The sequence below is a fragment of the Herpailurus yagouaroundi genome, unplaced genomic scaffold (assembly GCF_014898765.1).
Source record: "Herpailurus yagouaroundi ecotype Mexico unplaced genomic scaffold, PumYag 203, whole genome shotgun sequence".
NCBI lineage: Eukaryota > Metazoa > Chordata > Mammalia > Carnivora > Felidae > Herpailurus > Herpailurus yagouaroundi.
Window position 1 is genome coordinate 7,868,534 of NW_024412434.1, and position 19,897 is coordinate 7,888,430.

Genomic DNA, 19,897 nt, shown 5'->3' on the forward strand with positions numbered 1-19,897 from the left:
GGCATTTATGAACTACAAAGCTTTAGGCCTTATCCTATATGAACACCAATGCACTGGACATATGGGAAAGTTGCCAACATTTTTTGGATAGACCAAGTTAAGCACTGAAATGGCATAATGACTTCATTACTACCACACTTAAGTACAAATCAGTTGATCAATTAAGGGAAAATAAAAGGAGAAAGTCAAGGTTTTTCTCAAACATTACTTAAAACTGAAAAGGTGTGACTCATGACTGTTTTTCAACACAAAGTCAGACCTACTGACTCATCATTTGCACTTCGAGGAATTTGGCTGAGGAAGTAATAATAGGAATCGCAGCACTGTTGACATTAGGAAAAGGCAAAAAACCACCTAAGTATCTTATTTATATATGAGGGCACAACCAAAAATGGAAACCCATGCAGCCAATTTAACACATATGGATTTATAAACTGACACAGAAACATTTCCTTGAAATACTACTGAACAAAAGAAAAGATTAAAAGCAGTAACATATCATCCCATATATATATATATACACACACACATATATATATATGTAGTTTTTATAAACATTTGTAAGCATACAGAAAAAAAGTATAACCCCAAATGTTCCTGGCTGACGGAATTTAAAACTGACCCCTCTAATTTTTTAACAATAAACATGAATCACTTGTGAAGTTATGGAAAAAAAGGAAAAAACTATTTCATCTTTGAAAGAAAAAGATGCACACAATTTAAAAACTGATTTTATTTCCTTAAAGGTGGTTTATTAAAAAGACAAAAAAAATAACATTTTCACTTCTATCATTATTTGCATCATATCTTTAACTACTTCTCTCATGTACTCTACCTCAAGGGAGGAAAAGAGACTTAACTGATAAGAGTATTTTGGAAAGAATAAAGCAGACACACTACGCTCTGTTTTCCTATCCGGGAACCATGAGCCACTGAGAGGCCTGCCCCAATATCTTAATAAAGTTATTATTTTTACACCCATTTGCCACTCCTTCTCCATACCTCCTAATCTCCCTTTTTCTGCAGTTTGTTCGGGAGGCCCATAAGCAGGGTGCTATTTTTTTTAACCTGGAAAGAAAAACCTTTATCTCATTTTTGATTGTTTGCCAGAAGTCAGTTACTTAAGGTAGTAAGTGAAATGGACCTAGAACCCAAGCCTTCTGTCTCAAAATACAATAGTCTTAATTTTACTTCAGTACTTTAAGTCATTGTTTTCTGAGAATTAAGTACAATTTCACGAATATAAAAAAATTAAATGTTCCAAGGAATGTAAATTAAACATTCAGTGCTGAAGAACTGTTAACTATCTGTTTCACCTTAAAGTTTTTCCCATCAAAAAATCAGCATCCTCTGCTGAGACCAAACACATCCCCTACATAAGTTACAGGAGGAAGATTCAAATGCTTAAGTCCAAGAATTTCCAGAACACATCTTTTTAAGATTCTTCTCAAAATTTCAAATTTGACAAAGAGCCTAAAAATTCTACAGTGGCATTTAAATTCTATTCCAGGCAAGGGAAGCCACTGGGAATAGACTACCACTAGTAAAAAGCTTCAAATTCAAACTCAATTTGAATTAAGAAATAAAAGTATAGGACTCATACTGTCCCACTTAGACATAATCTGACCTCAAAAAATATTAAGGTATGCCCACATTATGGAGACGTTATACAGATCTAGGATTATGACAAAATCAGTATCCAGCTATGAGGATAAAAAAGTTACTCCCTGATAAACACAAAGCACCGATATTTGGATGTCACAATCTGTGTGTGGCCACAAATCAATAATTAGATGGAAACACTGAGTTTTGGAAGGGATTTCACTGTCCAGTTTAATAGGACACAATTCAGGAAAGGTGAAAAAACACAAAACTCCTGCCTTAAAAAGCAGTCAGTCCACATTATGAAATTTTATTTCTCACCAATTCAGCTGCATTATAGCCATTATGAGTAGTGATGAATACATAGATGTACTATTCCTCTGTGCACCCTTTTTCTTTTCAGCAATCAAAATGGTGGAGGTTAAGGGGACAGATCTGACATAAAAGAAACCCTGTATGTTACTATTATTTTAGTTTACATATGTAAACAGTTATGCATACAGAGATAAATACATGATCTATAGGAGTGAATCAAACATTATACTGTTGCAAAGACAATAATTAATACTTACTTCCACTGGCAAACCCACTAGTGGCTGTTGCTTGCATCACCTCCCTTCTGTAATCCCTATCTTTTGGGAAGCTATTAACTGCCATCTTGTTTGCTTCTTTTTGTCTCTGTTCTCTAAAAATAAAACATGGATAAACCCATAAAAATAATATCAAGTACAATGAGTTTACATGTGCCACTTCTCAACAAATGGTCAAAACAAAATGGTATATGGAAAATAAAAGAACTGAACACAGCCATACTATCAAGTGGTGTGGAAGATGAGAGAGACATAGCTAACAGAACATTAATGTTTCTCAGTGATGGCAATATTATAGCAATTATTTATATGCCATTAACCCTACAACCAAAACTCTCCAATATTAATTCTACATGTATGAAGAAAACATATTATCCTTTAAGAATTATAAAGATCTCTATTACAAATTATAAGACACATAAATATAGGATGATATAAAATTATAATTAAATATACTGTTTACAAAGTCCTTGGGGACAGCTGCTTATCTGTCCAAGTTATTTTTTTTATTTTAAGAGAAATTATAGAAAACACAATGGGCCAACTCCTATAACTAAAGAGGAGAACGAGGAGTTTCACTGTAAGAAATCTAAACTCAGAATGTTCTAAGATATTAACTTGTAGAATCAAGAAGAAATATTTTTCAATAAGAGCAAATACCTTTCAAGCCACTCTTTTGGTTTTTCCCATTGTGAAACTTCTGTTCGACAATTGTAGTAGTATTTTTTCCCAGAAGAGCTAATATGCTCAGACCAGTCATCTGCAGAATCATAAGGCTTAAAAATACATTTTTACAAGTTAGAAAATGTTAATGCTAATCAATCAATATCAAGAATGCCAAAGGTTTTCAAAGCATATATATGGAAAAAGACTATGAAACAAAGGGATCTTGATCTAGAATGTAATTCTCTGTATATGTATCTTAGGAGACCTTGGTCTACTGAAAACCATCAAAAATAACAATAGAAAATCCTATAAAATTAAACAGATTACATTAGATTAGGCACAGAATAAGAAATGCAAAATTAACACATCTTGACTGTAGAAAAGCATTACAAAAAGTTCCCCATTATTGTAATTTTAATTGCTGAAATCCAGTCATACGGCAGCGGGAGGGAGAGTGTTTTAGAAAACCCACTCAACTGACTGATTTGATGACAGGACAGTGCAGCAGTTCTAAACTCATCATGGCACAACAGTACTCACATACAATGTAAGAGAGAACATCCTGCCTATATTAACTTACTTAGTGGAAAAAAAAGGCACAAAATTAAAAAAAAATGTAAACACAGCTTTGTGCTATAAATTTGTTTCACCTTCAAAATCCATGAGATGGGCCAAGTGTTAGCTAAACCTTGTCTAATACACAGGGTCAGCAGCATCACTCATTTCCCTGTAACAAAAACCAGCCTTTCAAAAATTCTCACATTCTCTAGGTATTTTATAGATACTGTTAAATTATAAAGAAATTAGAAAAGTCTGAAAGGAGGCCCCATTTCCATGGAACTGATCTCAAAACGTATGAAGTCTAAGTGCCTGCACTGGCCCCGGGAAATCGGATAGGTTTCCAAGTGTACTTCTAGATGAAGTTGACTATTTTCTCAAAGGAGCTTTGAGATCAAAATGAAACAATGTCATACTTTGGTAGTCCACACTTCTTCTGGGCTCACCGGTGTAAAGTGAACAATTTTAAAGCTTGAGGAACAAACTCTCCTGCCCTGCTTTAATTTCACCAAGTAGGAAATAAGCCTAGAGAACTTACAAGTTGTCCATAGGTCACAAAAGTAATTGTGACAGAAAAAAGGGTCAACACCTGTTTCTGGATGCCCATTATTTCCACCAAATCAACTCCAATTCTAAATAGGTCACAATAATTTTGAGGGTAGATGAAAAAATATTGCAGATTCTGCCACATTTATGCTCTTGGGAGTATGCTCCCCAAAAATGAAGCTACTGGAAATCACCCATGTGCCTCCAAGCTTCTGATACCAGTGGAAAGTTAACTCTCAATCCTTCTAGTTTCCAGAAGTAGCCTACAAGTACCAAGCTGCAGGAACCCAACCATGGGAGATTGAATGCAGAGCAGATGTGAAGTTCTAGGTATCTTCTATTAAGACAAGCGTTAAAGAGATAATTCGATTCTATTTTTTTGTTTTATAGTTATTTTTCATAAAAACATTACATACGCTAACATATAAAGGGTTTACAATTGACCAATTTAAAAATTATTTTTCATATTTATCAAGTTTTAATTTTTAATATGGCAAATACTGATAGAAGATAAACAAAGGCTCTCAAAACTCATGAATGTAGAAAGATCTTGAGAAAGAATGAAAACAACTGCATTTAACGAATAGTACTAAACAGTTAGTACTCCATAGGCACCATCTGTTCTCCAATTCAAAATGTCTTTTACCTCTTATGCAAACACTGCTTTTCTCTTTTTAAAAAAGCATATCCCTTTCTACTGTCTTTCTTGGAATACAGAATCCCACTACTTCTTCCCCAAGTGAGATCATGGGAAAGAAATGGTTAATCTTGGAATTAACCTACGAATGGTTATTAAGGAACAGTTCACTGAACAACAACATCGAAGACGGCATTTACTGTAACAAAAGAATTTCATGGAGTCCTAAGAATTCTCTGATAAATTTCTAATTTTTAAAAAATTAAGCTGTGGGGCGCCTGGGTGGCTCGGTCGGTTAAGCATCCGAACTCGGCTCAGGTCATGATCTCACGGTCCGGGAGTTCAAGCCACGCATTGGGCTCTGTGCTGACAGCTCAGAGCCTGGAGCCTGTTTCGGATTCTGTGTCTCCCTCTCTCTCTGCCCCTCCTCTGTTCATGCTCTGTCTCTGTCTCAAAAATAAATAAAAACGTTTAAAAAAAAAAAATTTTTTTTTTTAAATTAAGCTGAGTATCTTTGGGCAAGGCTGATTACAGAAACTAGATCTTGAGGGCCTCGAACTGAAAAGCTCCAAAATATGCAGAAGATACTTAAGCCATAACAGTAGAGCTGATATATAAATGCCAAGTCATCTAGGACTGACTTCAAACTAGGACTGAATCCCTAGCAAATCAAAATTGGTGGACAGGCAGAAGGGAAGATACCAATTATGTATTTAAATGGGAATAATTTTTTTTTCTAAATGAAGCAATTTAGAGGCCTCTTAAAAATCACAAATATGCATAACTAACCTAAAATAATCTACATGAGGTAAATCCTATTATGATTTAGATTAGGGAGGAGGACGCATTCAAAAAGCTTTTCCTAGTTACCATGGGCTCGGTTCTGTGTTAAACCACAATAAATGTTCATCATCACAGGACATATGAGCATCTTAATCGAATACTGAAAAAATAAGACAACTTCAATTTGATTTTCAACAGTTTATAAATATAAATCACCCAACAATAAAATGTCTTTGTAGATAACTAAATGAGATTTTCAAAGACAGATTTAAAACGTGAAAACTTCGAAGAGAAAAAAGAACTACTTTTTTAAAAAGTTATTCCATATTGTGTTGACCTAAGTTACCTAATATTCATCTTTTCTTCCATTATGAAAATATTAAAGACTAATTTTACGTTTTATTTTCTACTCAAAAACTTCCATCAGAAGTGATTTGAAGAGAAAGTCAGTTTACAACTAAGTAACATGCAGAAGTTTCAAAAGCTAACTTCTCAGGTAAGATTAAATTTATATTTTATAAAACATGTGTCATGCCCACTGGGTACATTATAATAAAAAAGACACCTGCTTGGAGATTAATTATATACCTATAGTTGAAATTTACCAAAAGGGAAATCCTGATTCTGAAAACATGTAACACTTAATTCATTCCATTTCAGTACAGTCTTCAGTATCCACCCACATAATGAAATCCCCTAACATGATTTGGGTTGATGAAACTTCTCTGATTGCTCATTGTCATCTTGGAAATCAAAATAACCAGAATTAGTTTTCCTTGAATAAAGATTCTGTTTAAACTAATGTCCACATGGCCTGCCACTGTAACTGTCAGCAAATACCAAATCAGAATTGTGAGTGATAAATGGAACTTTAAGTTATTGCTTGTTACTTTGTAAATTAATGGAGCCATTTTCCACAAAAAAGATTCATCCTAAAATCCTGACTATACACCTTAATGGAAATGACTCCTCACAAGTAGTTTGGTAAACACCAGTTAAGGTTTACCAAGCTGTTGTCTCAGTCTCGACACCACACTCCTACTAAATTTTTTTTTTTAACGTTTATTTATTTTTGACAGAGACAGAGCATGAGCGGGCGAGGGGCAGAGAGAGAGAGAGACACAGAATCCGAAGCAGGCTCCAGGCTCCGAGCTGTCAGCACACAGCCTGACGCAGGGCTCGAACTCACGAGCTGTGAGATCATGACCTGAGCTGAAGTCGGATGCTCAACCGACTGAGCCACCCAGGCACCCCAACACCAACACTTCTATGCTGTTCTGTGATACTGCAAATTACATTCTATTTAGTCACCTGGCTTCCCGTTAGATTCTGCCAACAGCAGGGACTGGAACAGGACTGAAAGGCAGGAGAAAGGAGAAGCCTAGCAGCCACAGCTGGCTCCAGTTTCTGGCTCTCTGCTGTCTGAAACCAGAACTAGCTTCATACCACTGAGGTTCTAACCAGATCTCTGCAGGACTCCTCCTCTAAACTACTAGGTTCTAATAACCACAACGTCTTCTTACTGTACTCTGGCCCTAATGGTGATTACTATAGATGCAATAGCTGAATGTTCCTTTTTGTTTCTTCAGTCCTCAAAAGCATGCAGTATCTGCTTAATCCTATATATAAAATTCTTTGCACTATTAAATTTTCTGTGCTGAAATATCCAGTATTGTTTTGTTCTCCTACCTGGACCGTGACTAATACAATATTTAAAACCACTCTAAGGGGCGCCTGGGTGGCGCAGTCGGTTAAGCGTCCGACTTCAGCCAGGTCACGATCTCGCGGTCCGTGAGTTCAAGCCCCGCGTTGGGCTCTGGGCTGATGGCTCAGAGCCTGGAGCCTGTTTCCGATTCTGTGTCTCCCTCTCTCTCTGCCCCTCCCGCGTTCATGCTCTGTATCTCTCTGTCCCCCCAAAAAATAAACAAACATTGAAAAAAAAAACCAAAAAAACAAATAAAACCACTCTAAATCTACCTTTATGAAAATACTACCATTTATGTTTCGAGTTTCTGCAGAAATGTACTATCCACACTGCTTCAACAAGGGACAAGAAATAATCAATCCCAAGCACCTTTCAATGCTGATTAAGTCATGATGATCACCAAAGCAAAATCTGTTGGATTCAACCTCCACTTCTATAGTCTTCTGGTTGTTCTTTCCTTCCTAGATTTTCCAAGGTACTACCGGATAGAATTTTTTAAATTTCAAGTATGAGGTTACTTCACCAATTCTATGCTTCAATAGCTCTCCACTGCCTTTCTATAAAATTCATATTCCTTGGTAAGATATATTATTTTTTTGTGATCTGGCTCCCACTCACGTCTGTAACCTGAACTCTTGCCATTTTTCACACTACCAAATCCTTGCCGTTCTTCAAATACACTGGGCTATCTCACACTTCACTGTCTAGATGCTGTTCCCTTTGCATAGCACACAAATTCCAGACCTCTTCAACTGGCTAAGTTCTATTCAATCTGCTCAGTAGTGTTACTTGTACTTTAATATCTTACTCTCATCCAAGCTGGGAGTTCTCCTTCTGAGTGCTCCCAAAGCAACTTTAACTCACACTGTTTAAAAAAAAATTTTTTTTAAGGTTTATTCATTTCTCAGAGACAGAGAGAGACAGACTGTGAGCAGGGGAGGGGCAGAGAGAGAGGGAGACACAGAATCCAAAGCAGGCTCCAGGCTCTGAGCTGTCCACACAGAGCCTGATGCGGGGCCCGAACTCACAGACTGTGAGATCACGACCTGAGCCGAAGTCGGACGCCCAACCGACTGAGCCACCCAGGCACCCCTAACGCACACTGTTTTAACTGTTCACTCTTCAGTTTTCACCACAGGTCCAAAAGTTCCTTTAGGATGGGCCACATTTTCTTAGTACTATATGGCTACAACCTAGCATATGCTTGGCAACTTTTGTAAAATGGACTTGTTACAACTTTCATTTGAACCCTGACTTTAAAAAATGCAAGCTGAGTTATTACTTCAGTTTAGAAATATCTAAAATTCCTGACTTAAATTCCCTTGAGGACAGGAATCTTTGCATCACTAGTGTTTAGTACAGTGTGTAACACAGGAGATGCTCTTAACAGATGTTGTAAGATGTGTACATATTATAGAAGGAGAACAAGCTCAAGTTAAACCACTTTAGGTAACTATAGAAGTTTCATAATCTACAGATCTTTATATCTCAGATATTGCAACGGTAGATTTTGCTCTGTACAGTAAAAAAGTGAAGAAATATCAAAGTGGTGTCTCCCAAGTATTCTCAATTCTACTAAAAAGTAAGCTCATTACTTCAAATACATTTTTATTTATTTATTTTTAAATTTTTTTTTCAACGTTTTTTATTTATTTTTGGGACAGAGAGAGACAGAGCATGAACGGGGGAGGGGCAGAGAGAGAGGGAGACACAGATTCGGAAACAGGCTCCAGGCTCCGAGCCATCAGCCCAGAGCCCGACACGGGGCTCGAACTCACAGACCGCGAGATCGTGACCTGGCTGAAGTCGGACGCTTAACCGACTGCGCCACCCAGGCGCCCCTCAAATACATTTTTAAAAAGGTCAACATTTACTTAAAAAAAAAAAAAAGACATTAGATTTAACAACAACAACAACAACAGACTTGGTTGAAGGGGTGGAGAGTGGAGGTGGGTAGGGCAATAAATGAAACAAACAGAAAAAACCCAAAAACCAAAAGTGAGCATGTTTATATACTTACTGTGTCTGAAGTTTTGCTTGGATTATTGCTTGGATTAGAAGAATGTGAATTTGAACTATGAAGAGCACTGTGGTTGTGTGAATTTTCTTGTGGAGAGTAACTGGTCCCTTAAAAGAAATAAAGAGCAAAGTGAATTATAAATCATATTTCATGTTTAATTTCAACTGGTTTCTACCATACTACAGATCACCATGTAACCCTAAATCATTTTACATAAGCATCAGGAATATATACATATTCATACTTCTTGCAATATTAAGCATTTGTGAGCCAACTAAAGATGTGGCTTGAAGAGCATGTATCTTACATGGCTGACAGCCTATGGAAAAATGTTAACTATATTTAGATGAGCAAAACCTAATCTATATCATTTCTGGCAACTTGTTTTTGTTTTTTTTTTTTTAAATAAGTTATATTAGGGAAAGACAGAAACACAACCACACATAAAGAAAAAAGTCACAAAATTTCAAGCGATACACAACTAAAAGTCACAAATATCCAATATGTTTTTGCAATTATTTTTAAATTTCTTTTTAAAAATATTTTTGAACATTTACGTATTACTGAGAGAGAGAGAGTACACGCACAAGTGGAGGGAGGGGCAGAGAGAGGGAGAAGCAGGCTTCACACTGTGAGCACAGAGCCCGATGTGGGGATGTAGGGCTCAAATTCAAGAACCGCAAGATCAGGACCTGAGCCGAAATCAAGAGTCAGATGCTTAACTGACAAGCCATCCAGGCGCCCCTATTTTTCAATTTCTTAAATAGCTCCTACAACTTTAAAGAGTTCTGCCAATTTTTTAACTAAAACAATATCAAGAAAACTAAATCTTAGGGAAAGTACTTCCCTTTCAAGATGGTGAAATGTTATCAAGTCCCCTAATAACAGGACCATCTCTACCTAAGAATGGTTTTTAAAGTAATTCATAAGTTTTATGAATAAACCAGACATCTCAGAGACCATCAGAGATGATAAGTGTTCACGGTCTTTAAAAAAAAAAAAAAAAAAAAAAGAGGGGGCACCGGGGTGGCTCAGTCGGTTAAGCGTCCAACTTCAGCTCAGGTTATGATCTCACGAGTCATGAGTTCTAGCCCTGCGTTGGGCTCTGTGCTGACAGCTCAGAGCCTGGAAGTGCTTCGGATTCTGTGTCTCCCCCTCTCTCTCTCACTCTCAAAAATAAATAAATAGTAAAAAAAAACAAAAAACAAATTTTAAAGCCAAGGTATAAAAACATAGACTTGTAAAAACGCTGGTAAGGATATGAAAAGGTTCATCATAAAAGTCTAATTGCTAGTATTTCAAATTTCATTCCACATGTTTATTTTTCAGCAACAAGGTACCATAATTCAACTTTTGTTAAAAAAAAAAAAAAAAAGAAAAACAACTATGCTGTCAATGGTATGGAGGGTACCCTATAATGAACAAAAAAGTGGGAAGAGTAATTTAAATGGATGACTGGTCTAGGAATTAGCACTTAGAAACAGAGTTGTTATTAGTAGAAATAATTAAGAATTAACTATATCAGCAGAGGAAACTAGGTGGATAAGAAAGTGAACTGGGGACAGAAGGGGACTATAAAGTTTTAAGATACCCAACCAAGTGGAAGTGGTCAGCAGATCTACACAGAACCAGGAATTCAGAAGGGGATCTGGAAGTCTCCTCCATTAGAAGTGAAAGGTAGGAGACTCTAACTTTACCTTGCATGATAATATAAACAAGCACTATGAGCTTGGAATGAAGTAAGAATATGGCAAGAGTAAAGGCAATGACCAACACTTAACCTTGGATAAGGGCCAGTTTGCAAGGGATGCCAGAAGCAGATCCAAAGACCCAAAAAAGCTAGTCAAGTGACAAAAGAGGGTTACTTAAGCACCTGGCAAAACGGAGGTGGTATAACGGGAAATTTCTCAACAAGGCTACTGCTTGATGACTTCTTCATCTACTTGTTTTTAATTTTTTTCTTGCTGTATGGCATGTGTTTATATAAGACACCCTAAACTTTAATACAGTTGGCTAAACATTCTTCAATAAACAACGTAAAACACAATCAAGACGAAATCAGTCAAGATTAATTCAGTGTGCAGAAAAGTTATCAGAGCCGGGCTAAGACTGCTATCCTTAGAAAAGCCCGCTTACACAGTTGGCCTTTGGCTCACATGTGGGAACCTAGATTTCTGGAGAGTTCCCACAACAGCTGACAGTTGCTCACTGGCTCTAAGCTGTTTATGCATGCAATATGGTTTATGCTTAACATATGCTTTCCTATTGGGAATCCAGATTTTTGGTACGTGCTAGGGAGAGGTGCCTATGTAACGACAAGCCAAATCCAGTAAAAATCTTGGGTACTAATTCTCTAATAAGCCTCCCGTGTAGTCAACATTTCACATGTACTGTCACAATTCACTGCTGAAGGAACGAAGAAGTATGTCTTGTCTGAGTCTACTGGAAGAAGACTCTTGGAGGCCCACACCTGGTCTCCTCCAGGCTTTACTCTGCATACCTTTTCCCTTAGCTGACTACTATGCTTTGTATCTTTTCACAATAATAGGTCATAGCCAGGGTAGTAATTACACACTGGGTCCTGTGAGCCTCTTAGACAATCACCAAGTCCCAACACACTCAGTTACAAAGAAAAGGCAATACTCTCAGGTTTTTAAGAAAATCAGATCTATGCCAAAATTTGCACTCTTTAGAACTCTTATTTTAAAGTCAGGTTTACAAAAAAGCAGAATAATACACACTTGGAATGTCATATTTATACATCCCTAGTAGAGTTGAGATTCCCATTGAAATTTCCAAAGATATGTTGAAAATAAAGAAAATCAAGGCCAATTTTAAAGACTGAAAAGAATCCTAGAATAATCCTTTAAGAAGCCTGTGTTAGATGCCCTGACATTTACTTGTATATATTCTTAAGCAAGACAATCTATGCTTAAATCTATGAAATAAAAGACCCAAATTAAAGATCTGTTGAGAAGACATGATAAGTGAAGTACTCTATAAACGTAAGGTGTATTTGGAGTGCCTGCGTGGCTCAGCTGGTTAAGCATCTGACTTGGTTTCAGCTCAGGTCAGGATCTCACAGTTTCATGGGTTTTGTGAATGCAGGCCCTGTCTGGCTCCACGGTAACAGCGCTGAGCCTGCTTGGGATGCTCTCTCTCACCCTGTCTCTGTCCCTCCCCCACCTGTGCTATCTCAGTCTCTCTCAAAATAAACAAACTTCAAAACAAATAAACATAAGGTATATTAGGAATGAGGTCTACTGACTGAGCCTCCCATGAGGTTAAGATCCACGAATCTACTCCACTTTAATGTTATTCTTACTATCAACAAAAATTCAAAAATTGACAACCACCCAATTAGCTAAGCTCTCGCCTCTGAAGAAACAGTGTACTTTCCACAAGTCTGACACAGAGGGTATCAGAGAGCTTTCCGGCCTGGTGTATGTGTTTTCAGAGGGCATAACATAATCGTCAAAAACGCCAAGTACAGAGGCACACCAGTCTAAGACTTTAGAGAGAAGAGAAAACTGAATCAGCTGTTAAGAGAGAAGGCACTTTCAGAGACAGGAGCTTTTTCAATAGGGATTAGAGTCTACATCCTGTGAAACAGATTTATCTAGACCACTTAGCACAACAACTGAAACTTAGAAGTGAGAAGCAAGATTAAGACACAGATATTTTAGTAAGAGACTAAAAATAAACTGACATTCTTAAACAGAATTCAAAACTAAGTAAAAGAGGTTTTTATAAAAAGCATGATATGATATGGTAGGCAATAAATCCGTACGTTCTAGCCAGAAGGGTGTGCTTAAGAACTTAAGGCAGGGCAGATTTGCTTCTGAATAACATGATTATATTAAGTTAAAACTAACTCTCTATAATAAAAGCTACAATTTATATTATCTTCTAATGCAGTTTTGGGGGGTATGCCATTTGAGTCTTCATTTCTCCATGTAGTTCTTTCCAAACTGAAGTAACGCCCAAGTAGAAAAGTATAGTGATGATACACACCCAGCATCAGAGTTAATGGTGATGGTGGTTATGATTTTCAGAGCTACATTTGCCATACCTATACAAAAAGCGCTACATCACAAAATTTCTTCTAAATCTTTTATCTTAAAAATTCACATGAGTTTTTGCATACTGCCCTACAATGAGTTTGTGTGTTTCAGAGTAAGAACACGAGTTTTCCGTTGTTTTTTAACGTGTATTTGTTTTTGAAAGAGATTGAGCAAGCAAGCAAGCAGGGAAGGTACACAGAAAGGGGGACACAGGATGCGATGTCGGCTCCACACTGACAGCAGAGAGCCCAATGCAGGGTTTGAACGCATGAACCAAGCTGAAGTCGGACACTCAACCGACAAAGCCACCTAGGTTCCCCAGAACACAAATTGTTATTAGTAGGTTGCAGAGTCTAAGACTGAGAGAAAAAATAAGTGATTTGTGGATGGCAATATATCCAAAGATGCATAAAACTTGAACTCAGAATTTTAATACTACATCCAGTGACTATTCAAGCGCACAAAGGAAGATTATATGCTGGTGAGGAAAAAAATGCATATACACATACACACACATATATATAATAATTAATATATAAATATATATATAAAGCCAGTTAAAGACAGTCTCATGGATGCTGTCTGGACCAGGAAAATAATAGAAGCAAAAGCTGTTTATATGGTCTGGTACCCTTTATGGTCTCTGTATATTCAAAAACAAATTTTTTTTTAATGTTTATTTATTTTTGAGAGAGACAGAGTGTGAATGGAGGAGGGGTAGAGAGAGAGGGGGAGACACAGAATCTGAAGCAGGCTCCAGGCTCTGAACTGACAGCACAGAGCCCGATGAGGGGCTCGAACTCACCATCAGTGAGATCATGACCTGAGCTGAAGTCAGATGCTTAACCAACTGAGCCACCCAGGCTCCCCAATGCTCTCTGTATATTACCAAAAAAGGGCTCACTAATTAAAAAATCTGAGAAAGGTAGTATTTATGGATAAGTGGGATAAAATCAACTTTAAATGATAGCGTAAAAATTTAAAAGTGCGGACTGGTGAAGCAAGTCTTAAAGACCTCTAAGAAAAGGATATTACTGAGATTTAGGTTTAAAGGTAGGGTGGGGAGTGGAATGAAGGGGTTATAGGTCTATGCTTAACCAAAGGCAGAAATGAAACAGAGATGTACTAACATGATTAGATGCTAATGTCAGACTAGAATCCAGGTATCAGCAAAATACAACCTGCTGGATGTAAGTTTTCATCAATAGTTTTATCAGAACACAGTGAGAGCCAACCATTTAAGTATTACCTATGGCTACTGTTTCTCTTTTAATTGTAACAATGACTGTGAGACCTACAATACTAAAATATTGCTAGATTGGGCGTTAATCTAAGATAAAGTAGGGGCGCCTGCGTAGAGGAAAAACAGCAGGTATAAACTTCTATATGATCAAACAAGGCTGGGAAACGCAACCAGCTTTTCAAAAAGTGAAACAACAGTTTTCATTCTACTCAGGGATAAATATCACAGCATTTGTATCCTTATTCAGAACAACCGTTATCAGATCCTCAGACTTAGAAATTAAGTCTTAATGCCTTCAACAAATAACTGGAATGGGTAAGGTATACCTAGAATGCTAAATGCAAGATTTCAACCACCCTAAACTGCTATTCAAACTAATGAAAGCAGATAGTAAGTATGCCTGAATAAGGTTCAGCAGATCTCAAACTTCAGTATATTAAAAAAATATAGATTTCAAGGTTGAATGTCACAAAGATTCTGATTCATGGTATATGGGATGAGACCCCCAAAACATAAATTTTTCATAAGAGGGTTCTAATATGGTCAGTATCTGGGCCACACTTTTATTTTAAATGCTCTACTGCCTTCCACTGTCTTCAGTCTTCCTTTGAACAGTTCAAAGAAAGAGGCTACAAGCAGTTAAAAATAAGGAGATTTTTACAAGGAAAGCCACACCTATAATGAGTAATTTTACCATAACATGACAAATATTTTCCTGAAAAGCCTTAAATTCTGCAAACTCACACTAAAAATAAGTCTTATGGGAAAAATAGAATAAGAGCAAATCACTCAAAATTATGCAATTTTCTTACAACCAGAGCATAAACAAAAACTTGAATAGCACAGGCAAGCAGCTCAGCACGGTTGTAGATTGTTTCAGGGGATATTAAAAATGCAAAAAAAATTAGGAAAGAAATGCAGCTTGCTGAGGCTGAGAACAGAGAAGTGAAGTTCTGACCATTGAGGCTACAGTTAAAATGGACAGAGAAGAAAGTGCAACTTGCCACAGACAGGGAGCCATGAAGGCTGGGGGAGTAGACTTGACTTTAGGGGTCTTGCCTGTGCAGCAGCTGGTTGAGGGCTTTATCCTTTCTATTTGAAGGTAATAACCTACTCCTGCTATTCTGATTCTCCCTGCCTAGAAAAAAAAATTTCACATATGAACGAACACAGTTTATACTGGTGTCATTCTCCAATTTACTACTTGTACACGAGCTCAATGGTGGTGGAAAAGCAAAATGTAGCTAATCAGACTACGTTTCTTTCTCGGTGAGTATGGAAATGAATAAAATAATGTGTCGACAACAGGCTTGCACTGGACAGTCCCCTGTAGTTGAGTTACTCCTTCGAGATCTGTGTTATACAAGTGATAGTTCACTAGGCCACACACAGCTGTTGAGCACTTGAAATGTGGCTACTCTAAAATGAAATCTGCTGTATGTACAAAACACACACTGGATTCAAAGACTCAATACAAAAAGAATATAAAATAGCACAATTAATATTTTCATATGGATTACATAATGACCTGTTTTCGATATGTTGGGTTAAATAGTATATATGATTAAAATTAACGTCAGATGTTGGCTGGTAGAATAAAACTGCATACATGGCTCACTGGACAGCACCGTTCTAGATGAAGGTACCCACTGACAATTAGTGAAAGAGGGCCAGAGATGCCTAGTGTACAGAGGCCATTTCTCAAAGATCTGTCCCATCTAAAAAATTAGCTTATAATTAGCTAAGCCTAGAACCTAATTCTGCTTAACACAATATGCAAATTTTTCTAGAAATTTAGATTGTACTGTACTTAGTTCTGTTTCAAACTCTTACCAAGATGCTCACCACTTTGAAAAACTTCATCACCAACAATGTCATACAATATACCTGCTGTTGTATCTATCACAAACAAATGATATCAAAGAGATTCCTTTGTTAAGAGTAAGGACCAAAAATTAAACTAGCAGAGATAAATGAAAAGATGCAGCTTTCACTGAATTTCATTAATAAAGCTTGTTTTAAAAGCAGTACTGCTATCCTTTATGTTTATCCCAAATGAATATGCTACCTATTTTTCTGCACAGTGATACAAACTACTTTGTGAAAAGTATGTATTACATACTTCCTTTAGAACTACCCACATCTTTCTACTCTAACATGTGTAGGTAACATATTATTTATATTTACCTACAGTCTAGAAATGGAATTTTACAACATATTTTAAGGGAAGGTATACATGCAAAAGAACAAAGTTGCGTTGTACCCCAATGTTTATAGCAGCACTTTCAACAATAGCCAAATTATGGAAAGAGCCTAAATGTCCATCAACTGATGAATGGATAAAGAAATTGTGGTTTATATACACAATGAATTACTACGTGGCAATGAGAAAAGAATGAGATATGGTCTTTTGTAGCAACGTGGATGGACTGGAGAGTATTATGCTAAGTGAAGTAAGTCATACAGAGAAAGACAGATACCATATGTGTTCACTCTTATGTGGATCCTGAGAAACTTACCAGAACACCATGGGGGAGGGGAAGAAAAAAAAAAGTTAGAGAGGGAGGGAGCCAAAACATAAGAGACTCTTAAAAACTGAGAACAAACTGAGGGTTGATGGGGGGTGGGAGGGAGGGAGGGAAGGGTGAGTGATGGGTGTTGAGGAGGGCACCTGTTGGGATGAGCACTGGGTGTTGTATGGAAACCAATCTGACAATAAATTTCATATAAAAAAAAAAGAACTACCCACATCTTTCTTACTCTAACGTGTAGGTAACATATTTATATTTACCTACAGACTAGAAATGGAATTTTACAACATATTTTAAGGAAAGGTGTACATGCAAAAGAATAAAGTTGAGTTGGACTCCTTCCTCACCCCATACATACATTATACACTATACATACGTATAATACAAAATGAATCACAGACCTAAATGTAAGAGATGAAACTAAAACTGTTATAAGTAAATATAAGCTCAAATCATCACCAAAAGTACAAGTGAAAAAAGAAAAAATATAAATTAAACTCTGCCAAAATTGAAAGCTTTTGTGCTTCAAAGGACACCATCAAGGAAGTGAAAAGTCAATCCACAGAATGGGAGAACATATTTGCAAATCATATATATGCAAAGGACATTTACCTAGATCTACTAGTAGGAACTCTTACAACTCAATAAAAGACAAACAGTACTTTATTTGAAAATTTTTTTAAACATTTATTATTGAGAGACAGAGACAGAGCATGAGCATGGGAGGGGCGGAGAGAGAGGGAGACACAGAATCTGAAGCAGGCTCCAGGCTCTGAGCTGTCAGCACAGAGCCTGACGCAGGCGGGGCTCAAACCCACCAACCACGAGATCATGACCTGAGCCGAAGTCGGACGCTTAACCGACTGAGCCACCCAGGCGTCCCCAAACAGTACTTTTTAAATGACTAAAAGATAACAAACATTTCTCCAAAGACATACAAATGACCAAAAAGCACATGAAAAGATGCTCACCAACATTAGCTATTAGGGAAATGCAAAGCAAAGCTGCAATGAAACACCACTTCACATCCATGAGGATAGCTATAGTCAAAAAAGATGGACAAGTGTTGAGGAGGATGCAGAGAAACCAAAATCCTCATACACACTGGTGTTGAAAATATAAAATACTAAGTTGCTTTGGGGGCGCCTGGGTGGCTCAGTCAGTTAAGCGTCCGACTTCGGCTCAGGTCACGATCTCGCGGTCCGTGAGTTCGAGCCCCGCGTCGGGCTCTGGGCTGATGGCTCAGAGCCTGGAGCCTGCTTCCAATTCTGTGTCTCCCTCTCTCTCTGCCCCTCCCCCGTTCATGCTCTGTCTCTCTCTGTCTCAAAAATAAATAAAAAACATTAAAAAAAAATACTAAGTTGCTTTGGAAAACAGTCTGGCATTTCCTTAAAAGGTTAAACACAGAACTATATGACCCAGTAATTCTACTTCTAGGTATATATCCAAGAGAAATGAAAACATGTGTCCACAAATGTTCACAGTCCATAATAGCCAAAAGATAGGAACAAACCCAGGGCGCCTGGGTGGCTCAGTCGGTTAAACCTCCAATTTCAGTCAGGTCATGCTCTCATAGTTCTTGAGTTCAAGCCCCGTATCAGGCTCAGTGCTGACAGCTCAGAGCCTGGAGCCTGCTTCAGATTCTGTGTCTCCCTCTCTCTCTGCCCCTCCCATGCTTGTGCACTGTCTGTCTTTCTCAAAAATAAAACAAACAAAAAAAGATACGAACAAACAAGATGTCTACTTGATTGACAGATAAATAAGATACAGAATATTATCCGACAATAAAAATGAACAAGTCTGCCATAACGTGTAACATGGATGAACTGAAAATGTTATGCTAAACCCAAGAAGCCAGTCACAAAAGACTGTACCTTGTAGGATTCCACTAGGATGAAACATCCACAATCGGCACATCTATAGAGACATAAAGGCTGCCTAAGACTGGGGGCAAGGTGAAAGCTATAGGGTTTCTTTTTGGGTAATAACATTGTTCTAAAATGGGTGGTGGTGATGGTTGCACAACTGGAAGTATACTAAAAACCACTGAACTGCACCCTTTAAATTAGTCAACTGTACAGGAGGTGGATTACACACCAATAAAACTTACCAAAAACAAAAACAAAAACAAAAAACCTGCCATAACTTAAATGTGACTTTGACTTGTCTAGCTTAGACAGAAACCCTTAATTCATCATTTCTTAAACTCTAATTCTATGAGATGCTTTGAATACAAAATGTCACATGGTCATGTAAATCTGGAAAAAGTTGTATATGATATTCTCTCATAGAAAACTTAAATGTACTTTAAAGGATCTAAGAATTACTGAAGTAAAGAAACTTTAAGCTGGGTAGGTGGGGGGGAGGGAATTAAGTACTGACACATGACACATCATACGTGATCCATGAAAACACGATGTTAAGTGAAAGAGGCCAGTCACAAAAGACCACATGTAATCCATTTATATGAAACGTCCACAACAGAAAAATCTCTCCAGACAGAAAGCAGATCAGTGGTTGGGGAGTGGGCAGGGAGGGGAAGAAACGGGGAGTGACTGCTACTGGTGGGGTGGTGGTGGTGGTGGTGGCGATTGTGTGGTATGCGAATCACACCTCAAATTTTTTTTAACGTTTATTCATCTTTTGATAAAGAGACAGAGCGTGAGTCGGGGAGGGGCAGAGAGAGAGGAGACACAGAATCCGAAGCAAGCTCCAGGCTCTGAACTGACAGCACAGAGCCCGACACGGGGCTCAAACTCATGGACCATGAGATCATGACCTGAGCTGAAGTTGGATGCTCAACCGACTCAGCCACCCAGGTGCCCCTATACCTCAATTTTTAAAAAGACATTTAAAATTGAGAACCACGTGGGGAAAACAGCACTCAAGCAGGTAAATATGGGCTTCAGTCCAGACTTTGCCTCTGCCTTACTAAATAAAAGTGAGGAGGTC

General features: G+C 37.6%; 1 protein-coding gene and 1 long non-coding RNA gene across 13 annotated transcripts in view; one reads left to right on the top strand and one right to left on the bottom strand.

Annotated features, from left to right (window-relative positions):
* The window catches only part of WAC (WW domain containing adaptor with coiled-coil), an 88,624-nt gene that overhangs the window by 29,167 nt on the left and 39,560 nt on the right, over positions 1 to 19,897 (bottom strand). For all 12 annotated transcript variants that reach the window (XM_040451102.1, XM_040451095.1, XM_040451097.1 and 9 more), the window contains exons 4-6: positions 9,108 to 9,214; positions 2,853 to 2,968; positions 2,175 to 2,287 (exon numbers count right to left, since the gene is read on the bottom strand). In XM_040451102.1, the coding sequence (XP_040307036.1) occupies positions 2,175 to 2,287; positions 2,853 to 2,968; positions 9,108 to 9,214 (336 nt within the window). The remainder of the gene's footprint in view (positions 1 to 2,174; positions 2,288 to 2,852; positions 2,969 to 9,107; positions 9,215 to 19,897) is intronic.
* On the top strand, positions 894 to 14,345 carry LOC121014674 (uncharacterized). Its single transcript, XR_005783357.1, has 3 exons — positions 894 to 905; positions 9,751 to 9,756; positions 14,238 to 14,345. It is a non-coding gene; the product is annotated as an uncharacterized LOC121014674 (long non-coding RNA).